We start from the raw sequence: 24,745 nt of genomic DNA, 5'->3' as shown, positions 1-24,745 counted from the left end.
ACTATGTCCAACTGCCTTGAGCATCCGGTGTGTGAGGTCTGAATGAACTCTGACAACAGAAGTGACCTCTCGCACTCATTGACATCTACGCATGAGAGATCACTTCCGGCATCAGAATGCGTTTTCAGACCTCACACACCGGATGCTAAAGGCAGTTGGACATAGTGGTGTATTAGAGGTAAAAAATGATATAAATACTGTTCGGTTTCTCACACAAACCGATCTTTTCGTGTCTTAGGACATCAATGTGTCATCACGAGCCGCAAGGTTTAATTTGGATTTGTCTGTGCATGTTTTTTTTTACTCTTTTAGATGGAGTTCCCATTGACATGCATTATACGACTGACAGACCCGAAACGGTCGGAGTTAAAAATCATCATTTGTGTTCTACTGAAGAAACAAAGTCACCTGCTTCTTGGAAGCCCTGGGGGTAAGCAGATAAACATCAAATTTTCATTTTTGGGTGAACTATCCCTTTAAGTATCTATGTTGGGAGTCATCAGGCAGTTATTTGTATTGTATACATCCTATTCATTTTATGTTTCACTGAAAAACATGTTTACATTTTCAGTCAAATGTCTCAAACATTTACACATGAAAGCGCATTTTAGAACAGTTCTTATTTTCTGAATACAGAGAGGTGAGATTGCCTTTATTCAAAATGATCCTGATTCATTTTAACCCTCTGGTTGCAATGTAATTTATTAACCTTGTTATCAAGTTGTCTGACAATAAGCCTTTTGGTACTAGTATTTGATAGTAACAGAGTGTAATTACTATGCCTTTTTAATTTTGTTTGTCATTACTTTTTTAACCAGTTGTGATATTTGTAAATATTTTGTATTTGAATATATTTGATGATCAACATCTGATAAATTGTCAGTGTTTTCTGTATGTACAAAAGTGCCTTATTTTGTCACATTGCATATTGGATTGGAAGATGTCAAAAACAGCTTTGAATTCCATTACAGACTGGATTGTGATTGTTAGAAAATCAATATGTAAATATTTATAGACTATATAAAATTCCACACTGCCCATTTAACATAAAATAAATACACACGCCGTCAAAGTAATAATTTTACTATGATATTACCTGGCTTCGGCCCTGTTCCAAATGGGCACCCTAAACACTAGTGGGCTGCGTCCGAAAACCTAGGTAGCTGTCTTGCTGCCTCGCTGTCTTATAAGAGAATGACTTGTACGGCAGCGTTTGTGCATGAAGGACCTCACGAAACTGATTTCAGACAGACTTCTGAGGCAGTGTAACAGTTTAATGATCTACAGCAATATAGTGCGGGCTTTGGTGAGAACTAAACAAATAATTAATTACTACAGTAGTAATTTCTCGATAGAAATGATATCAAAATTGAAATATGTTGGTCAAAATAGTACATTTACACACAAACTGAGCAGCAAACGCAACTTTCGGACGCCATCTTTATTTTTCTAGCTCAAGTGTCACAGAATGGAAAGCACAGGATTGTGGGATACCAAACGCAGCTAAGGATACATCTATGCTTCCTTCAAAAATCGATCTGAGGAAGGTATCTCATGAGACAGGAAGTGAAGCTAACATTGGATTCGGACGTGCCTTGATGCCTTACTACCTTGAAATGTGTCCTCAGAAGGCAGCATTTTCCTACGAGTCCGCACTTTCATGATGTAATGCCGCTTTGATTGCCGGGAAGAAGTCTGCTGTGGAGTTGACAAAAGTGCGCATCAAGGGCGTGTAGCTCGCAAGCACCCTTATGAAAACTGTAATGAAAAAAGGTACTCTAGTCTACAGTCTCGTAGACTTCACGACCACGCGCACTCAGCGTCCAAGTGCATATGAAGTGTGCCATACTGCCATTTTCTGCTCTTAACCTTTAGGCCTCATTGAAAGGTTTTTATAAATTGTAGATATGAACATTTTTCAGTTTTCAAGCACTAGGTGGCAGCATTACTGTGGTCTGTAATTCACCGTCCTACACCGTGAAAGATGAAATGCCTGAGGAAACATCATGGTGAATGATTAAAAATCCTTCGGGTAAGGAAACGTATTTCTTTTCTTCAAACTTTGAAGTATGAGGATGTTAGAGGATTAATGATGTATTTTTAATGCTGCTTTTAAACTCTATAACAGATGACTATGTAGAGGTTACTGAATGCTATACTATGTTTATAATATTATCAAATTACATATATATATATAGCTATGGTCAAAGTGGGCATAGAAATTGTGTGTGGCATATATAATTATCAAATGAAATAATCTGAACTCCGACACAACTTTATTCCCATCTCATCCTTTATTTTGTTCATGAGCAAGCATCAACTTCACTATAATTATTCCTCTGAATAATAGAAAAGTGAATGAGCTGGAAGGCAGCATCCAACAGTTCTACAACATCCCCATTTCTAGAGCAAAAAAATAAAATTCAAAACGTGAACAATGATCACTGAAGGCTGCAAATCTGTGACAGATCATTTTTGATTCAGTAGTATTACCAGTCTCCTGACCTATCTACACCATTCCAATCCCACAGTACCATGTGCCAGTTACAGGAAATATTTATATCTGTGTTATACATGCAAAGACAATGCCCTGTTACATACTCACCATCTGCAGCCGTTCACACTCGGCACAGTCTCAGGTTATTTATTATGGAAAGTTTCTGTGCCAGTGTCTTGAAATCATCAAAAGCACATGACAAAATCACATCGTTTGAAATACATTTCACATGATTTTCCCTTGAGAAACTGCGGATGAATATTTGCATCAGGGGAAAGGAGGGAAGATACAAACAATTGTGCGATTTTCAGTACAAACATTGATTATACTAAATTTGGTCTCATGGAATGGTCTACATCGATCAAACGTTTTCAAAATGATTGTAAGTTGAGAATACACCGTGAGAGGCTCTTACATTTGTGTGAGGAATCATTATGTATCTGGTTCTTGTGAATTTCATGCTGCCCTCACCAGGAGATACACTTCAAGATCACCTATACACATATTGTTAAAATCATACCCACATATGCTGCCTATAATAATGTACATCTTTTCAAAGTGGATTTCCTCAAACATGATTTAGTACAATATTCATTGATGATACAGTATGGACCTATTTTCTCTACACATCAACATGAACACAAGACATCTATGCTGGACAATTAAAACGTCCACTCTTGATAAAACTAGCTGTTGATCCCTATCATAACAGAAAATGAAATAAAACCAAAGTTAAAATCACTTCCCCATACCTGTACGAAATCTAATATTAAATAATAATTATAAAATGAGAAAATTGCAACAACTAAAATGGCATGGATGAGTGTTTGGTTAGTTGTGTTATTAATGCGCTGTGATAGGCAAAAGGCACTCCCAACTCCACCAGCTGAAATCTGGACCTCTCTTTAAAAGGTCCTGTCAATTTTGAGGGGGACCTGATAACCAAAACATGTAACAAAAACTAAAACCTACAAAGAAATAACTGACAAATCTCCCATCGCCCTTTCACGGGTCACAAAAATAGACCTTCTCGACAACTTCCCGCATTTGTACCTTTTCTGACATAACGTAAAATTATATTCATACCACCAATCACAACAAAGCCTTGTAGCTTAGGCCTTAAACTGAGAATAGTCATGCATGTAAACAACAACAACAACAACAACAACAAAAAAAAGGTCTGAATGAAGTACCCTAAAGCTTCACGTCCGTCTTTACTAAACAATCAAACAATGTACAATCTCCTAAATAATTAACATTCTTTTTCAAGCCCAACGGGAACGGAATATTATTTTCCCCAATAACTGACCATTTTCGAAATGTCCAATCACAGTAAGAAAAGTAAGAAAATGAAACTATGACATGGATCTGAGAGCAACTACGAGGAGAAATGACCTGCAAATCTGGAGTAGATTGATAGCGTCACCAAAAAGGAATAAAAGTTTACCAAATGTAAACAAATATCTTTACACAACTCTACAGTACAGTTCCATGTACAATAAAATCTATCGACCATACTGCAAAAATATTTTTTTTACGCTTTCAACAGTTGAAATTGATTTCATTTAATGCGTTGTGATAGGCAAATTAGCCCTTTTAATGCTTTTAGGGGCCTCGAAATGACAAGAACAACATGGGGTAACCCTGAATTTGCAAAAACAAAAACAAAAAAAAAACATCTTAAGCCAGTATTTTAGCAACAGAGGTCTGTTAGAACGGAACAAAACAGACGTTGCAATGCTCATATTGTCGATAATCACCAGCGCACCCATTTTCCATGTCATTTCACTCATAAATGTTATTCAGACTGGGTTATTAGAGTGCATACTGTGATTCCAATTGGTCTCTATTTGTTACAGAAAATACAAGCACTATCACTTAAGAATGGCTTAAATAACTGCAGTGTCTAAACTGTACAACATACAGTACCACGTGAAAAAAACAACTGTATATTCATCACTTGTATGTGATTATTAGTCCCCAAAACGTCACTGATTTAAAAACATTGAAGCCTTGGTGTAGCATTTGTGCCATTGCAAGCCCAGCTAGAATTAGCATATGTAAAGCCGAAGCACTGAACCAACTCCACGCCCACCCAACAGTACGAAACAAAACAAAACGGAACGAAACAAAAAGATGCGCACCCACCTCCAAGAGAAAAGACAAAATGAATGACACTTTGCCACAGAAACCTCAGCCTCTGTCATGGGTTTCTCTCTATGAAGCGGACGTCTTTTGTACGAGCAGGAGATTTACCAAAGGTTTCTGAAACATGCTAAGAGCATCTGACATAAATATTCTACAGCAGGTACTGTGTCTGACCGTTGGTTAGGCTTTCACTAACACATTGACTAATTACATGGTTTCGTCTTATTTACAAAATATCAAAAAGCAGTTGTATTCTTCCATACCAATGATTGCAAATCTTGCCATGCAATATAAAGAGGAAAAAAAGTGATCGGAAAGCGTCGAAGAGTTTTTCCCTCTAAATTTACCGAGCAAATCAACCTAAAACGTCAGGTGCAAGGAATATACATTAAATCATTCTCGGAGCTCGACTTGAAAGTAAAAGTGCAGGGACGTGTCCGAACACGGCTTAAAGGAAATGTAAATGTATGCCAGGACTCCCTTGGAAAGGACAGAAAAAGATTCAATAAATTAGGAACTTGTATTGAGATATCTGTGATACTATACTACACTGAATACCACCACGATAAGATGTCGGTAGGGAAGCCTCGGCGGGTGGAAATGAAGCGGACTGCAACACCTGTCACGACAGACACCGGATATATTTGCATTTATATTGTACATATATCATATAATCGTTTAGTTTTCAGCGTTTTTACGCATGGCTCCTTAGGTAAGGGGAACATGGGCGTCCCTATTGGCAGAGGGACGTGACTGTGCAGGGGTGGATTTGTCATTGTGTGTGAGTGTGTGTGATCTTAAAGTAGTGTGTACTGTGTGTTTGGGAGGATCAGTAGTTGAGGGTAGAGTCGTCCCACTCCAGCTGCTGCTGTCTGCTCGAACCCTGCTGGTCTTCCTGTTCGCCGCCCTCGTCTTCACTGCTGTCTGACTCTGCGCTGGTGATATCGTCTTCCTCCTCTCCGTCCTCGCTCTCTTCCTCTTCCTCATCTCCTTCCTCTTCGCTGCTGTGCTGGTCTTCGTAAGTCTAAGAGAAAAAGACAACTGGAGGTTCTTTAAACTGCATAAAAGGTGTCTGTAGAGTTGATTCATGAGGAATCAAATTCTTCTTATTTTTTTTTTATTTTTTTAAGAGCAGGGGTTGCTGAATTTTTTTTGTCAGCTGAAACCCCTAGACCCCCCTGAAATTTTTATTTAATATTTTAATAGCTTAAAAACACATGCTATTCACAGTTCTCTGATGTTGGCTAATGGTCACATGACATGCAAGTAAACAGATAAAATATCTAATCCTTTTTAGTAAGTGAAATTATATTATTTTAAAATATAAATTATGCGAATGTGAATGCAAATGAAGTAAATCTAGCACACGCTACACACACACGACATTAACTTTTTTACTCACCAGCCGCTGTGGCTAGTGGTTTTCCAAAGTACTAGCCACTCAGTATTTTCACTGACCACAATTTTGACATTGATACCATGGGGAAAAACTGCCATATAGATATTTTTAATATAATCTCATAATAATACTCGCCAAGACCGCCATTTTGACATTTTTCTTTCTCATTTTGTTCACTTAAAACATAACTGACTGTATTTACATGAGTACTCCCCAAGACCGCCATTTTTACATTATTTTGGAGCTGTTTAAGCAATAAGCAGCGAAAAAAACTCAATTAAGTACTGAAAGGCGGCTTTATGTGCACCCACTTTGGGTGTGAGCACAAAATCTGCGGGAATGTGTAAAATTATGCGCAATCCCACACCTAAATTCAAGCCCTGTAAATGAGTGAGTGAGAGAAGGCGGGTGTGTGTGTCAACTCGCTGTCAGGAGATAAGAGAACGAGAAAGTGCAGGTAATATCGTTTATCTATTCTGCGGAACTTAGTTTATTATTTCAGATGCCTTTTAAAAGACAACAACTGAAAAATGTATATAATCAGGGTGGGATTTGTAGGGGGGGATGGGGGGGATGGGGGGATTCCCCCCTTCTGGTCTATAAAAAAAATATATATATCCCCCCGGGTGATGCTACTCCACAAACCACCAACAGAGCATATAAAATACCAAAAATAAAAAATCTTTTTTTTTAAAACATCAAGTAAAACGCTGCGTTTATATAGAACTGTCTCTTTATGACCACAACAAACGGGACACTTTTCAGACGCGCATTCCGACTTCACCTCAGCGCCAGGCGCAAGTCAAACGAGCGCGGAAAAGGTAGGCTACAGTGACTACGAGGGAGCTTCACTTGAACAACAGTGAACTGCGGTCAGATGAGATGTTGTCAGGCTATGTCGGTAAAACTTTACATGACTGTCCAATCAGCCATTATACTGTGCTCGTGGATTGCTGCGCAAATTCACTCACGAATTGCTGCGCCGGCGCGTTGCATATTACTTTATTATAGCTTAAATAAAGCGCAAAAAAAAACTACGAGCAATGACCGTCGTTGTTCTGTTGTAAGTTAATTCATGAAATTACCAAACATGCGTAGCCCCGTACCCCCCCTTATGAAACCCTGTGTACCACCCGGATTATATTCTATCTAATGAAATCTGAGGTAAACGTGTATTTCTACAAATGTGCGCACTTTTGAACTAAAAGTTTGTATGTGTATGCACTGTGATTGAATGTAGAGGGTTGTGTCTCATTATTCTATTAATAACTACCAACTTGATTTTGCATTCCTATCAGAAATTAAGAATTATTAGTGTCATTGTAAATAGTGGTGCAATATCTAAATATAAAAGCTATCTAATACTTCAAATCTCAAGGTTAAATCAGAAGATTTTTTGTATATATGTTTCTGTAACTGCTGCCAAAAAATAGTTTTTTTTACAAATTTTCAACAACAAAAAAAAAAACCCTGTATATAATTATATAAAAAATTCAACCCCCCAAAGTGGTTAGTGTGGCGGTTGTTAATGTCAAGCCCTGTATACACACATTCATACTTGTATATGTGGTTTATGGGGACTCTCCATAGATGTAATCATTTTTATACTGTACAAACTGTATATTCTATCCCCTTACACTAACCCAACCCACCACAGAAAACTTTTGGCATTTTTTAAGCCATCTGGTTTACGAGGACACAGAAAGTGTCCTCGTAAACCATGTTTATGTTGTAATACCCATATAATAATACAAAATTGTGTCCTCATAAACACAAGAACACACACACACACACACACACACAAGGCCTGTTTGCAAAAACAGATGGTTTATTTCATCCCTACCCTCTATAGTGGAGGCCTGTGCTTTATGGACCACAGCTAATGATCTCTCTATAAGGTCAGTATCTATGAAATGTTCTAGTTTAATAATACTCAGTAACCATACAGCAAATACTGCATACAGTTCAGTTAAAAGAAAATCTATTTTAGTGGACAAATGCACAGAAGAAGGAGGGATGGTTATAATAACAGTGTATTTTTACAACAGTGCAGTGAGTTTTTGAAGGGTTCAGCCCTCTGCTGCATTAACTATGTATGAGTGTTCTGAGAGGTCTGAGCGAGCTCTGTTTTAAGAACGCACCTCCATTGGGTTGACCGTGATGGTGAGGGCCGAGTCATCCCAGTCCATCTCGTTCTCTTTGCCATTTTCCTGGTCCCTCATTGTGCTCTGGTGGGCAGCACGGATACGGAACACGCCCAGGATGATCATAAACACCAGGAAGCTTACGCATACAACAATAACGATGGTGGCGGCACTGGGGACAACTGTGAAGAGTGGAGGGACACAGATTAGCATTGGGTATTTAGGGTGGAAAAAAACTAAAAGAGGTTGTCTCAGGTGCCCCTCGCCGGCTGTCCAGATGTTGTAGACAGCACTCGTATATAATCCCTAAAAGCACGCCATTAAAAACAGGCTAAGTACACGGTGCTCCATAACTGCCCTACTTTTTAAATTGACCTTAAGCTGCGGAAAAACTCATGGAAAGAAACTTAATTCAGTTTTGAGCTTGACATTTAACAGATTATTCATTTGATTACAAAGTCTGGATTATCTTTAATGAGAGATTAGTGCTGTAATCTAGGAGAGATACTGTGAGAGATGAAGCAGCCAATGAAATGTCTTTATCTTTAAGAGAAGCTGAACAGATGGATTAGAGGAGGGGTGGAGAAGGAAACAGAGGAATAAAGAAGGTATACCTGAGGCTTGATGTGTGTTGGCCAGGTTGTGTCCAGACAGGTCCACTGAAGCGTGCTGTACTTGGTTAATGAACTGAGGTTGTACCATAGCATTATTGGCATGATCCATGGGGTTTGCTGTATGGATCACGTTGACCTGATTACATAAAAGATAAAGACGGTCACACAGCTGCCATCTGCACAGTACAGTATGGCAAGTGTATTTATATAGCATATTTCATGCACAATGGTAATTCAAAGTGCTTTATATAAAAAAGGAATTAAAATAATTACAAAATAACAATAAAAGCAGCGAATAAAAATGATTCAATAAAAGTTATAAAAAGATACACAAATAATGCAATCAGTGCAGTCAGTACAATACAACTTGCTACAGAATCTTTGCATATCCTTATTTGGCTTATTTTGATATAGCCTTATATATAGCATTTTTATATTTACTGTACCCTTAAAAAATTAACCAGTGATTCTTATGATTTATATATTTGTATATAAACATATAATAAAAAATATTAAAACTATAGTAAAAACTAAAAGCTTATTATATAAGCTTTAATTAATTTTAACCTTAAAAAATAGAAAAAAAAAAAAAAAAAAACAGCACACTGACGAAACTAGGAGAGGTGTGGTATGTGTTTAGGTATGTGTCATGATTTCATTATTACTGTCATTTTTTTTATTATTGTTATTATTGTTATTATTATTATTATTATTATTGATATCACTGTCCCGTCATCGCAAAACATTATCATCATCGCCATCTTTAGCATTACTGTTGTTGTTGTTGTTGTTATTAATGTTATTAAATTATTACTATTGCAGTTGTATTGTCAATACAAAATTAGCATCATCACCATATTTAGTATTACTATTATTACTGTTGCAATTATTATTGATACAAATGTTATTATTATTATTATTGATTTTACTTTTTCTGTCAACACAAATATTATCGTCACCATCTTCAGTATTAATACCACTACTGTTATTATTATCAATGTTATCTATTATTGTTACTGATATTACTATTGCCGTCAACAAAACTTATCATCACCATCTTTAGTATCATTATTGTAATTATTACTGTTATTATCATTACTGATACTACTGTTGCCATCATCACAAAATATTATCATTATTATACATGCTATTACTGTTTAAATACTTCTACTATTACTATTGTTATTTGTCATTTCTGCTTATTTTTCATTGCTGTTACTATCACTGCTGTTTTATTGTTGTTTTTATGTTTTGTTGTTGTGTTTTGTGTTCACCCTATGTTGTAAGTTTTGCACTCCTAATAATAATAATAAAAATAAATAAATAAATATATATATATATATATATATATATATATATATATATATATATATATATTAGTTGTATTATTAAAAAAATATTATATTTAATTTGTTCAATATTTACACTACCATTCAAAAGTTTTGGGGGTCGGTCTTATTCTCATCAAGGCTGCATTTATTTGATCAAAAACACAGTAAAAACAGAAATATATTCCTGTGATGCAATTTTTGGCAAATTTTAATCCAGCCTTCAGAAATCATTAAAGATGTTGATTTGGTGCTCAAGAAACATTTATTATTATTATTATTATTATCAGTGTTGAAAAGCTTGTGCTTCTTAATATTTTTTTGGAAACTGAATTTTTTTTTCAGTATTCTTTGATGAATAGAAAGTTCAAAAGAAAAGCATTTATGCAATTTGCAATGGAAATATTTTGTAACATTATAATCAATATTTGCCAACAAATAGCATAAATGCCTCTTTTGAACTTTCTATTCATCAAAGAATACTGAAAAAAAAATCCAAGTTTCCAAAAAAAACATTAAGAAGCACAAGCTTTTCAACACTGATAATAATAAATGTGTCTTTACTGCCACTTTTGATCAAATACATCCTTTTAATACATCCATTTAATGCATCCAATACAAATTTTGTACAAGTTTTAATGTCTTACCAAAAAACTCTTACTGACCCCAAACTTTTAAAAGGTAGTGTGTGTGTGTGTGTGTGTGTGTGTGTGTGTTAAACTTTCTTAGATGTAACTGTAAGTACTGTGGTATGTAATAAATTATGACACAGAGGACAGTGTGCGGTCAGCCATACCTCGACTTTGAATTCATTGCTGATGTAGCGGCCATTGAGTTCAGAGCAGACAAGTTTAAACTTCCTGTCAAAAAGAGCCTCTGTGTGCCAGTTCCTGTAGCGGATCAGGTGGAGGACCTGTTCATAGTTTGCCATGGTGTTAACCCCTGTGGACAGAGACAAAATTTAACCATATGTTGTTAAGATTAGAGTACAGAAGCTTTTATTGCCAATAGATCAGTCAATCAGCCAGATACTGAATATAAACTACTGTGAACAAAACTCACAAATATAATCCAACACATTGCATGCAACTACATATCAGTTGTTTGTTGATACAGATGGATGAGTACCTGTGATGACCATGCCCACGTTAGAAGAGCTCATCTCCAGAGCTCTCTGCTGGATTTGGGCCAGATCCACCTCCAAACTCTCATGATCTCCATTCAGATCATCTCCCACTACAGTCACCTCACACGTGTCCAAGTTATGCATGATCTCCTCAGATACCACCGTCTCTTGCACTGCCAAAAACAAAAGCCATCTGTCAGTAAGTCAGATCAGAGCCTCTCCATTTGATTGAATTTAATCTTGGAAAGACTTGAATGTTCAGAATCAGTCCACCATGCATTTTTATGGCAAATATTGATTTGGAGGAATAAAGTAATCTAAGAAATACTTACAATGCACTAAAATGTCAAATAAAAACATGAGTCAAGAGAAAACCTCTTAGACTGTCTTTTCCTAAAGCTAAGCTATTCAGTTCATCCAAGAATCCATTATATATAGACTCCTACGGATGACAACATCAGTTTTTCTAGCACTTTCCCATACAAAAATGTCATACCGGTTTGGAATCAATTCTGACAGAATTTTCATTAATGGGTGAACTGTCCCTGTAAATAATTTCTCTTGCAGTCAATGGGGATTTTATGATGCTTATCCTACAATTTTCTTTCTCTTTCATTATCCATTTCCCTTCTTTCCATACTTGCAATGCATTAAATCTTAAAAAAATAAAAATCATGAGCTAAGAGAAAACCTCTTGACTTTCTTTTTTCCCTTAAACATATGCTATAAATTTCATCCCAGAATCCATTCACAGACTCCTACAGGTGACAACATCAGTATGTCTAGCACTTATTTAAGCATTAACTTCCAAAATATTAAACAGTTTAATCACTTCTCCGTGTCCATTTAATTGTCGTTCAAGCCTGTTTTACTTTGACTCTTGCATACATGGGGTCTCTTGCATAGAGAAAAGTAGCATAATGCTTTTTGCTACATGTTTTTTTGCAAGCCATATTACAACATCATTTTCATTTTACGTTGAACTGTTTTGTCAAGTAATTCCTCTTGCAAAGAAGAAACTACTCCCAGTTAATCTGTTTTCTGATGGTTATCCTACAACTTTTTTTCCACTTTTATGATCCATTTTCTCTCTTTCCAGCTTTCTCAGCAAAATATGTGAATTTCACATTCCCAGCATACCTGTGGGATCATCCTCGCCTTCGGCCTCGGTCTCAGCTTCCACCTCCACCTCACGAGTGATGGTACTGACGATACGCAGCTCAGGGAAGAGTGTAACACCCTCCGTGCTCTCAAATTCAGCTGCTCCACGGGCAAAATGGTCAATTCCACTGAGGCTGATCTTTGGCTCCTCTGGCTGGAGAACCATCACATAGCCTTCAGAGTCTGGCACGGAGATGCACGTCTCCTCATTGAAGCATCTATAGAATTACAAAGCAGATAAATAATAATACATTCACTATTATGACTACACTAAAAGTATGACAAGATCACTTATTTTAGCTTTTCTATTTTGTTAGTTATTTTGGAACAATAATATTATAAAGTGGGTGGGGCTAGATAGTATGATGCAGCTGAATTGAAATAATGGAAACTAACTTGACAGTTGTGGTGACACGCAGATGGCGGATTCCTGGAGTGGGGAACTGCCGGGAGTTCAGGTAGGAGATGTGCTGCATGACCTTCTCAAAGCTCTCAATGTCATCTCCCTCCAGGCTCAGAGAGGACTGGTTGGGGTTAAACTCCACCTAGAGAAAGACAGGGAAACATATATCCATATATATCCAACAGTGCTGTCATTGTTAAAAAAAAAAACCTAAAAAGAAGAAAATGTTGCTTTTGGCAAGAGTTTTTAATATTTTTATATTGTAATAATTTCACAGTTACTCAACAAATTAATGTAGAAACAATGGCATCTTTTATGAATGAAGGCCAATATCACTGATACGAATGCTGATGTCTCTATGATTTTTTTTTTTTTTTTGAATTATAGATATTCAACATTACAGTATAACTGAAAGCTATCAATTTCAACATTTATTGGGCTTTAAAAAAATAACTTTTAATTTAAGTGAACTTTAAACAATCTTCACATAAACCCATTATAATACAAACCCGATTCCAAAAAAGTTGGGACACTGTACAAAATGTGAATAAAAACAATATGCAACGATGTGGAAGTTTCAAATTTCAATATTTTATTCAGAATACAACATAGATGACATATCAAATGTTTAGAAAATTTATCATTTTAAGGGAAAAATAAGTTGATTTTAAAATTTCATGGCATCAACACATCTCAAAAAAGTTGGGACAAGGCCATGTTTACCACTGTGTGGCATCCCCTCTTCTTTTTATAACAGTCTGCAAACGTCTGGGGACTGAGTAGACAAGTTGCTCAAGTTTAGGAATAGAAATGTTGTCTTATTCTTGTCTAATACAGGCTTCTTGTTGCTCAACTGTCTTAGGCCTTCTTTGTCGCATCTTCCTCTTTATGATGCGCCAAATGTTTTCTATGGGTGAAAGATCTGGACTGCAGGCTGGCCATTTCATTACCCGGATCCTCCTTCTACGCAGCCATGATGTTGTAATTGATGCAGTATGTGGTCTGGCATTGTCATGTTGGAAAATGCAAGGTCTTCCCTGAAAGAGACGACGTCTGAATGGGAGCATATGTTGTTCTAGAACTTGGATATACCTTTCAGCATTGATGGTGCCTTTCTAGATGTGTAAGCTGCCCATGCCACACGCACTCATGCAACCCCATACCATCAGAGATGCAGGCTTCTGAACTGAGCGCTGATAACAACTTGGGTTGTCCTTGTCTTCTTTAGTCCGGATGACATGGCGTCCCAGTTTTCCACAAAGAACTTCAAATTTTGATTCGTCTGACCACAGAACAGTTTTCCACTTTGCCACAGTCCATTTTAAATGAGCCTTGGCCCAGAGAAAACGCCTGCGCTTCTGGATCATGTTTAGATATGGCTTCTTTTTTGACCTATAGAGTTTTAGCCGGCAACAGGGAATGGCACGGTGGATTGTGTTCACCAACAATATTTTCTGGAAGTATTCCTGAGCCCATGTTGTGATTTCCATTACAGTAGCATTCTTGTATGTGATGCAGTGCCATCTAAGGGCCCGAAGATCACAGGCATCCAGTATGGTTTTCCGGCCTTGACCCTTACGCACAGAGATTGTTCCAGATTCTCTGAATCTTTGGATGATATTATGCACTGTAGATGATGATAACTTCAAACACTTTGCAATTAGAAACTCCTTTCTGATATTGCTCCACTTTTTTTCGCCGCAGCATTGGGGGAATTGGTGATCCTCTGCCCATCTTGACTTCTGAGAGACACTGCCACTCTGAGAGGCTCTTTTTATACCCAATCATGTTGCCAATTGACCTAATAAGTTGCAAATTGGTCCTCCAGCTGTTCCTTATATGTACATTTAACTTTTCTGGCCTCTTATTGCTACCTGTCCCAACTTTTTTGGAATGTGTAGCTCTCATGAAATCCAAAATGAGCCAATATTTGGTATGACATTTCAAAATGTCTCACTTTCAACATTTGATATGTTATCTATATTCTATTGTGAATAAAATATAAGTTTATGAGATTTGTAAATTATTGCATTCCTTTTTTATTCACAATTTGTACAGTGTTGTACAGGGTTTGTAAATGTCATATATATATGCATAGCCCAAAAGAAGCAAAGAATTGTTTGAATTTGCGTTCTTCAAAGTTCACATCCACTTACCTTCACAGCAGAGGCCACTTCCTCTGGAAGCTGCACATCAAGACCTTCCTTGCAGGTGTACAGGCAGTCAATAACCTTCTTGTTTTCCAGTTTGCCGGAGCGGATCATGAGTCCCGCCAGGTTGCCCCGGAAATACTGAGTCATGCGGGCGCTGCCACCTACACAAACCAGGAGGGGGACAGTACCTATTAGATACCAAACATATGCTCTGTTGAACTCAAGCATGCTTGGTGTGCACAGGCCGCGTGACTGATGCTCATGCATGTTATGTGTTCTGTGCCGGTGCCGCCTGGTGTCACACAGGATGATGGATGACCTAATTCAGGCCTGTGGGCTCATGCAACTCTTGGTGGGAGAAAAAAAAAAAAAGGCAAATGAATGGGAATGAACACAAAGAGGCACATAAAAAATGAGGCAACATGATTGAATAAATCTACACATATTTGCATATTTCTAAATGGTTCAGCAGCAAATGTGTGTTTTGAACTACCTTCTTGTTATTAACATTTAAGGAATAGGTGACCCAAAAGGAAATTTGGTCATTATGTTGTTCCAAATGCAGTATGTGATTATTTAGAAATTTTTGAAAAAAATCTGTCCAAAAAGACAAAAACTCATAAAAGTGGTCCATTTGACTTGTAATTTGAAACAGTTCAGAATTCAAGTCAGTATATATTTTTAATGTTTTTGAGAGAAGTGTCTTATTTAAAATATTTGATTATATATTGAATATGAATATATTTTCAAATGTAATTTATTCCTGTGATGGCAAAGCTGGGTTCTTTCAGGATTCTTTGATGAAGAGAAAGTTTAAGAAACAGCATTTTTTTTTTTTGGAATAGATTTTTTTGGGGTAAAATTATCAATGTCTTTACAGTCTCTTTTGATCAATTGTTGAATAAAAGTATTAATTACATTAAAAAATCTTACTGACCTCAAACTTTGTAACTGTAGTGTATATTATTTATAATCAATTATATAATACATTAATTTAATTATATTATATTCATATTATAAAATGCTGTGACAAGCTTAGATATACGCAATATCTAATAATGAAAATGCATAATTTTTCAATTTGGATGAGTCACATGGACTACTTTTCCTAATTAGAGCTTGAAAGATGTTGTTCTATGTGTAAAGATTCTTTAAAATGCTATTTTCGTGTTCCACAAAATAAATATATCTTTGTTTGATATACATTTGAAACAACAGAATTTTCATTTTTGGGTGAACTGTCCCTTTAAGATGAAAATGACAGTGTGGTATGTTTCTAGCTGCATGTAATGTCCTCTATACTATGACTGCAACCGAAGGACACAGAGATGATGTGGGAGCGGTCAGAATGACCTCAGCAGTAATATGACACTGAGTGATGCTGTAAAGCAGAGGCAGCAAGGTCAAACAGTGAGAAATGAGACACTGTCTGCTGCACTGATACCACTGGCATAAATAATCCTGCAAATCGCAGCAAGGAATGCAGCCAAACCCTCTGATTTATCATAAAAACATGCAGATCCCTAAGGTCAGTTGGACTTGTTTTGCTTGTAATATACTGTGTGTCTGCTGTGTACTTCTCCAGGTCTGCAGGCAAACTGAAATTAGATGGAGCTGGATTGATGAATTAAGAAAACAAAATGAAGAACAAGACAGGCAGGGTTTATGACATGGCGTCTCTCGACTCAGTCGCATCATGCTACAAATGTTATGCCGTTGCAGACTGAAGCTGTGCACATACGGTCCTCCCGCAGCCGTATGTCACGCTGCAGAAGAACCGTATACACGCAGGCCGTTTATAGACGTGCGTATTGACATATTGGGGTGATCAGGAAAGACATGGGCAACCTGTCAAAGGCTCTGAGAGTGTCTCAGTATCATTGTCATGTCCTGAGAGGTCTGTGGAGGCAAGACAGAAGAGCAGGGAAAGACCAGGGCTCAATATAGTCAAGGGAAAGAAAGTCACTTGATACATATTGTCATGCATTAAAGACCCCATGAAATGGTTCTCATTCTAGAGCACATTTTATTGAACAAACATTTGTAAAGTGTTGTGAAAAAGACAGAGCGACAGACAGACAGAGCGGCAGACAGAGCGACAGACAGACAGAGCGGCAGACACGAGAGTGGCAGACAGACAGAGCGACACAGACAGACAGAGTGGCAGACAGACAGAGCGACACAGACAGACAGAGCGACACAGACAGACAGAGCGGCAGACAGACAGAGCGACAGACACAAGAGTGGCAGACAGACAGAGCGACAGACAGACAGAGTGACAGACAGACAGACAGAGCGACAGACAGACAGAGCGAGACAGACAGACAGAGCGACAGACAGACAGAGCGAGACAGACAGACAGAGCGACAGACAGACAGAGTGACAGACAGACAGAGCGACAGACAGACAGAGTGACAGACAGACAGAGCGACAGACAGAGCGACAGACAGACAGAGCGACAGACAGACAGAGTGACACAGACAGACAGAGCGACACAGACAGACAGAGCGGCAGACAGACAGAGTGACACAGACAGACAGAGCGACACAGACAGACAGAGCGACAGACAGACAGAGCGACACAGACAGACAGAGCGACACAGACAGAGCGACACAGACAGACAGAGTGGCAGACAGACAGAGCGACACAGACAGACAGAGCGGCAGACAGACAGAGCGACAGACAGAGCGACACAGACAGACAGAGTGGCAGACAGGCAGAGCGAAAGACAGACAGAGTGACAGACAGACAGAGCGACAGACAGAGCAACAGATAGAACGACAGACAGAACGACAGACAGAGTGGCAGACAGACAGAGCAATAGACAGAGTGACAGACAGACAGAGCGACAGGCAGAGCGAAAGACAGACAGAGTGACAGACAGACAGAGCGACAGACAGAGCGACAGATAGAACGACAGACAGAGTGGCAGACAGACAGAGCAACAGACAGAGTGACAGACAGACAGAGCAACAGACAGAGTGACAGACAGACAGAGCAACAGACAGAGTGACAGACAGAGCGACAGACAGAACGACAGACAGAGTGGCAGACAGACAGAGCAACAGACAGACAGAGCAACAGACAGAGTGGCAGACAGACAGAGCAAAAGACAGACAGAGCAACAGACAGACAGAGCGACAGACAGACAGAGCAACAGACAGAGTGGCAGACAGACAGAGTGGCAGACAGACAGAGCAACAGACAGACAGAGCGACAGACAGAGTGACAGACAGACAGAGCAACAGACAGAGTGACAGACAGAACGACAGACAGAGTGGCAGACAGACAGAGCAACAGACAGAGTGGCAGACAGACAGAGCTACAGACAGACAGAGCGACAGACAGAACGACAGACAGAGCGACAGACAGACAGAGTGACAGACAGAGTGGCAGACAGACAGAGCAACAGACAGACAGAGCGACAGACAGAGTGACAGACAGACAGAGCAACAGACAGAGTGACAGACAGAACGACAGACAGAGTGGCAGACAGACAGAGCAACAGACAGAGTGGCAGACAGACAGAGCTACAGACAGACAGAGCGACAGACAGAACGACAGACAGAGCGACAGACAGACAGAGCGACAGACAGACAGAGTGACAGACAGACAGAACGACAGACAGAGTGGCAGACAGAGAGAGCGACAGACAGAGTGGCAGACAGACAGAGCGACAGACAGAGCAACAGACAGAGTGACAGACAGACAGAGCGACAGAGTGGCAGACAGACAGAGCGACAGACAGAGCAACAGACAGAGTGGCAGACAGACAGAGCGACAGACAGAGTGGCAGACAGACAGCAACAGACAGAGTGACAGACAGACAGAGCGACAAAGTGGCAGACAGACAGAGCGACAGACAGAACGACAGAGTGGCAGACAGACAGAGCAACAGACAGAGTGGCAGACAGACAGCAACAGACAGAGTGACAGACAGACAGAGCGACAAAGTGGCAGACAGACAGAGCGACAGACAGAACGACAGAGTGGCAGACAGACAGAGCAACAGACAGAGTGGCAGACAGACAGAGTGGCAGACAGACAGAGCAACAGACAGACAGAGCGACAGACAGAGTGACAGACAGACAGAGCAACAGACAGAGTGACAGACAGAACGACAGACAGAGTGGCAGACAGACAGAGCTACAGACAGACAGAGCGACAGACAGAACGACAGACAGAGCGACAGACAGACAGAGTGACAGACAGAGTGGCAGACAGACAGAGCAACAGACAGACAGAGCGACAGACAGAGTGACAGACAGACAGAGCAACAGACAGAGTGACAGACAGAACGACAGACAGAGTGGCAGACAGACAGAGCAACAGACAGAGTGGCAGACAGACAGAGCTACAGACAGACAGAGCGACAGACAGAACGACAGACAGAGCGACAGACAGACAGAGCGACAGACAGACAGAGTGACAGACAGACAGAACGACAGACAGAGTGGCAGACAGAGAGAGCGACAGACAGAGTGGCAGACAGACAGAGCGACAGACAGAGCAACAGACAGAGTGACAGACAGACAGAGCGACAGAGTGGCAGACAGACAGAGCGACAGACAGAGCAACAGACAGAGCAACAGACAGAGTGGCAGACAGACAGAGCGACAGACAGAGTGGCAGACAGACAGCAACAGACAGAGTGACAGACAGACAGAGCGACAAAGTGGCAGACAGACAGAGCGACAGACAGAACGACAGAGTGGCAGACAGACAGAGCAACAGACAGAGTGGCAGACAGACAGCAACAGACAGAGTGACAGACAGACAGAGCGACAAAGTGGCAGACAGACAGAGCGACAGACAGAACGACAGAGTGGCAGACAGACAGAGCAACAGACAGAGTGGCAGACAGACAGAGCAACAGAAAGTGTGACAGACAGAGCAACAGACAGAGTGGCAGACAGACAGACAGACCGACAGATAGATAGATAGATAGATAATTATATTATTTATATAATTAGTAATATAATATTAATATTATTATATAATAATATTGTTGTTGCTATTATTAATAATAATAATGTTAATTATTTTATTATTATTATTATTATTATTATTATTCAAGAGTATTTGTTATTAAACAGCAACAAAACCTCTGATTTTGATTTAATGAGTTCTTTAAGATCATCTAATTTATGGCATGTGTCAAAAGATTTTAAACTACATCTATGACTGGGGTTATGAAATAAGCAACTCTACAAATTGCAAATGCAATCTACTTACTAATATAAAGCATGCTTACATTTTAACTGCGGCTAGGGACAAAGAGGTTTCAAGTCTAAACCTGAGATTGCATCATTGTGTGTGAGGAGAATCAATAGATCATTAGCGAGTGTACCTTGCCAGCAGGCGCCGATGGTGAGCTGGGTTTCAATCTTAGAGGCATGCAGAGGGTAATCCTCCGTGACCAGGAAGGGCTCAAAGGTGGCACCATCCACAAACAAAGTCACTGCTGGGAACTCGATGTTCAACACGTAGTGATGCCATTCCTTATCACACACCTGGAAGGAGAGAGACTAGATCAGGGCCTTGGTTTAACTACAGACTGCATCAGTGCAAAAGAATTCAGAAGAACTTAAATGGTAATTTACATTGAGAGGACAAACCCTAAGTTTACCTTCCTTAAGCCACAAAGAACTGTTAGATTTGCTTAAAACAAGATTTTTAAGGTTTTTAAAGCTAAGGACCCCAGTTATGATGATGCCCTAGCAAGGGATATACTTTATATATATATCCTGCCTTATGTAAAGATATACAGTATGTAACAATCCTTAAGCTTAAGGTAAAAATCCTTAAGCTTTGAAATGTCGACAATGGTTGATAAAAGCTAAATCTGTTGGTTTGAAAATGCATGCTTCTAAATCTAAACTATGTCCTCAGGGGTCATATTTGGTCTTCTAATAAATATATAAATGCATATATATTTAATTCTGTGTAATCCAGAAGTTTTTATATGTCCATGCCACATGTGGACCATTTGGATAGAGAATGTTATTGAGCAACAGCTTAATTTAAGTATGTTTATGCCCTAATTTAACACATGAGCTGATCTATTCATTGCTAGCAGGCTAAACATAGTATTTAGTAAAACACAAGGGAGTCTTTCAAAACTAAGTGCTTCTGAAGGGCCTTAAGTTGACTCACTTGATCGAGTTTCCAGTGGAATTCAGCCGGTTTGTAATTCTCAGACTCGGTGGGCTCCTGACGCAGCAGCAGCACAAGACGACAATTGTGTACGTACAGCGAATAGTGGTGCCTATTCATTTCTGCAGAAGACACATAAACAGGAATAAAAAAATAATCACACTTCTGTCACTGATAATTCATGTTAATACGCTTGTTTATCACATGACAGATTGCACGTTATAATATTTAGTTTTTCACACACAGACGCAGATGAAAGGATTTAATATAAACTGTGCTGCACTGTACACGGATTGCTGCAGCCACACTCTCCCAGAAAACAATAAAGCAACTTCCCATAAACGGGGGCATAACTGTGATGTAATCAGCCTTACATAAGCCCCAGCAGATGAGCTTTTTCTAGCGCAGGGAATTTTGCTTCAATGACCAGAGAGTGAGATTCCCAATTCACAGAGTGATTACAAGCAACCATTTCATAACCTTCAAAAATGTTATGAAGATGCTTCTCCAGTGATATTTCTCCAAGGACACTACTCCATAAAACCAATTAATATGATTATATATCATTACATAATAACACATGATTATTTTGTTCAACAATTTGTGTGGATGACACTAATATCAGAATATGTGTGTGAACATAAATGACACCATAAGGGGGGGAAATAAAATAAAAACATTTTTATAAATAAATTATAAAAACAATGAAAATAAAAACTAAAAGTCACAAAATTATGCAGTCTGCATTATTTTATTATCAGTTATAATGTCAAATTAAATAAATGTGTTAAAGGTGCCCAAGAATGCTTTTTTACAAGATGTAATTTAAGTCTAAGGTGTCCCCTGAAAATGTCTGTGAAGTTTCAGCTCAAAATACCCCATAGATTTTTTTAAATTAATTTTTTTAACTGCCTATTTTGGGGCATCATTAACTATGCACTGATTTTTTCAGCGCGCCGCCCCTTTAATTCGCGTGCTTCCTGCCACACGAGCTCTCGATTATATTACAGCACATTTACAAAATTCACACAGCTAATATAACCCTCAAATGGATCTTTACAAGATGTTCGTCATGCATGCTGTATGCATGCTTCGAATTATGTGAGTAAAGTATTTATTTTGATGTTTACGTTTGATTCTGTGTGAGTTTGAGGCTATATACTCTGTGGCTAACGGCTAATGCTACACTGTTGGAGAGATTTATAAAGAATGAAGTTGTGTTTATGAATTATACAGACTGCAAGTGTTTAAAAATGAAAATAGCCACGGCTCGTCTCCGTGAATTCAGTAAGAAACTATGGTAACTTTAACCTCATTTAACAGTACATTAGCAACATGCTAACGAAACATTTAGATTTACAATTTACAAATATCACTAAAAAATATCATGATATCATGGATCATGTCAGTTATTATCGCTCCATCTGCCATTTTTCGCTGTTGTTCTTGCTTACCTAGTCTGTTGATTCACCTGTGCAGATCCAGACGTTACTGGCTGCCCTTGTCTAATGCCTTTCATAATGTTGGGAACATGGGCTGGCATATGCAAATATTGGGGCGTATACCCCGACTGTTACGTAACAGTCTGTGTTATGTTGAGGTTCGCGTGTTTTCCGGAAGTCTTTTAAACAAATGAGATTTACATAAGAAAGAGAAAGCAATGGAGTTTGAAACTCAATGTGTGTCTTTTCCATGTACTGAACTCTTGTTATTCAACTATGCCAAGGTAAATTCAAATTTTGAATCTAGGGCACCTTTAACAGTGAATTAATTGCATATTAATTTTAACAGCCCTACTGAAGATGAAGAGGACACAAATATAATTTAAGCCATCATCACCCTCTCAGTCCTGTGAGTGTGTTTTTTTGTGTGTGTGTGTGTGAATGTCATTACCGGTCTTGTCAGAGTTGCAGAGGATGGTCTCCTTCTCCCTGCTTCCAGGTCCATGTCTCATCCACACTGAGATGGTGAAGGGCTCCTTCAGGGTGGTGCTCGCCACACCCTCAGGGACCTTGATGGCCTGGGTGCCGTTGAACTCAAACACCTGGTCGCTGTCGTGCCCGTTGTCAGTGGGCAAGCCAACGGTCCAGTTGGCAGAGTTGCTGGGAGCAGGCAGCAGCTCCACAGTGCCAGTGCTGGCACCTGGATGAGCACACAAACAGTTACTCAGAGTATTCCAAATTATTGCTTGTTTATGGTTCAGCATGTGCCTATGGGATTATGCAGGTAATATGATTATGTAAATTAGTCTAAAACAGTTTACACCTGAGTTTCTTAACTCGAAATTCTGTAAAGTAATAAGCACATTTAATGATCTTGATGTTAATGTAACTCTATTATAATAAGAATGTCTGGACTCACCGCAGAGCTTGTGTAAAGATTTTTCGGAGTAAGTGTCTCGGTCGCAGCCCTTGCCGATGTGATTAGTCTCCAGCATGATGCTGGCTTGAATGGAGGTGATTGGCTCCTCGCAGGTTTCCAGGTGCATGCTGGGGAACAGGGCTAGACTTCCTGTACCAGGCTCATATTCAATCCTTTTATTAAATCCTATCAGCATCAGACAGACAGAAAATGTTGTCATTCACAAAAAAAAGAGCATTCGGTAAATCTTTTAAATAAGGTTGTACACTCTAAAATGAGTTAACATGAACTAAAAATGAAAAATACTTGATGCATAATAATTTGCTACATACATTAAAACATCTTTAATATTAAATGGTGTAACAAGTTAACATTAGTTAATGCATTAGTTAACATAAAACTTCAAACAGCAAAACAATTACAGCATTTATTATTCTTTGTTAAGGTTAATTTATACATATACTAGGGCTGACAATTTACACAATAATTTAATGTGCTAATTGTGAAATCTCATGGCCTGTCCATAAATACATATTAAAAGAAATAGATTCTTACAAGTTGACGTTTTACCTTGACACACCATCTTTGAATCATTGTGGGAAATGATTCTTATCAGCAAATAAAATGCAATTATTTCTAAATAACTATTTTTCATATCATATATAATTAATTCAGTTCATTTTTTATCAATTGACAGCCCTAACATACACTCCTGTTCAAAAGTTTAAAGTGGTGAGATTATTTAATGTTTAAAAAGACGTTATGTTACTCAAAAGTACAGTAAAAACTGTAATATTGTCAAATATTATTACAATTTAATTGTAATAATATTAATATTATGAATAATAACCGTTTTATATTTTAATATTTTTTCAAAGCTACATTTTCAGCATCATTACTCCACTCTTCAGTGTCACATGATCCTTCATAAATCATTCTAATAAGCTGATTTGATGCTCAAGAAACACAAAGTTGTGTACTTGCATTTGCTCCAAAATTGACCTGCATAGCCGAACTTTCCAGCTTTAAACAACAAAATACAGCTGTGTTTGTTTGAGTGTACGAGGGACAAAAGATCCCAGAGGTCTTTGATACCTTGCCAGGTTGGTTTGCAGGTGGGCTTGATGTTGATTTTGACAAGGACGTCCTCAGATGCGCGGTTTTTACCGCAGTCGTACGCAGTCACGGTGAGTTTGTACATGCGTTCCTTGCTATAGTTCAGCTTCTCTGTGTTCTTGATGTTACCTGTTCATAA

At 38.6% G+C, this 24,745-nt stretch overlaps 1 protein-coding gene across 1 annotated transcript in view; it reads right to left on the bottom strand.

Moving 5' to 3' along the window:
• Positions 1-2,275: 2,275 nt before the first annotated feature.
• The window catches only part of clstn1 (calsyntenin 1), a 54,669-nt gene continuing 32,199 nt past the window's right edge, over positions 2,276-24,745 (bottom strand). The window contains 14 exon segments of the mRNA XM_048177499.1: positions 2,276-5,669; positions 8,186-8,370; positions 8,803-8,938; positions 10,927-11,072; positions 11,259-11,429; positions 12,397-12,635; positions 12,814-12,962; positions 14,977-15,134; positions 16,822-16,872; positions 20,324-20,486; positions 21,130-21,251; positions 23,023-23,271; positions 23,491-23,676; positions 24,586-24,735. Coding sequence (XP_048033456.1) covers positions 5,475-5,669; positions 8,186-8,370; positions 8,803-8,938; positions 10,927-11,072; positions 11,259-11,429; positions 12,397-12,635; positions 12,814-12,962; positions 14,977-15,134; positions 16,822-16,872; positions 20,324-20,486; positions 21,130-21,251; positions 23,023-23,271; positions 23,491-23,676; positions 24,586-24,735 — 2,300 coding nt within the window. The 3' untranslated portion in view covers positions 2,276-5,474.

This window comes from Megalobrama amblycephala, linkage group LG24 (assembly GCF_018812025.1).
Source record: "Megalobrama amblycephala isolate DHTTF-2021 linkage group LG24, ASM1881202v1, whole genome shotgun sequence".
NCBI classification, from domain to species: domain Eukaryota; kingdom Metazoa; phylum Chordata; class Actinopteri; order Cypriniformes; family Xenocyprididae; genus Megalobrama; species Megalobrama amblycephala.
Note: the sequence above shows the minus strand (reverse complement) of the source record. Positions and strands in the feature narration are given on the sequence as shown.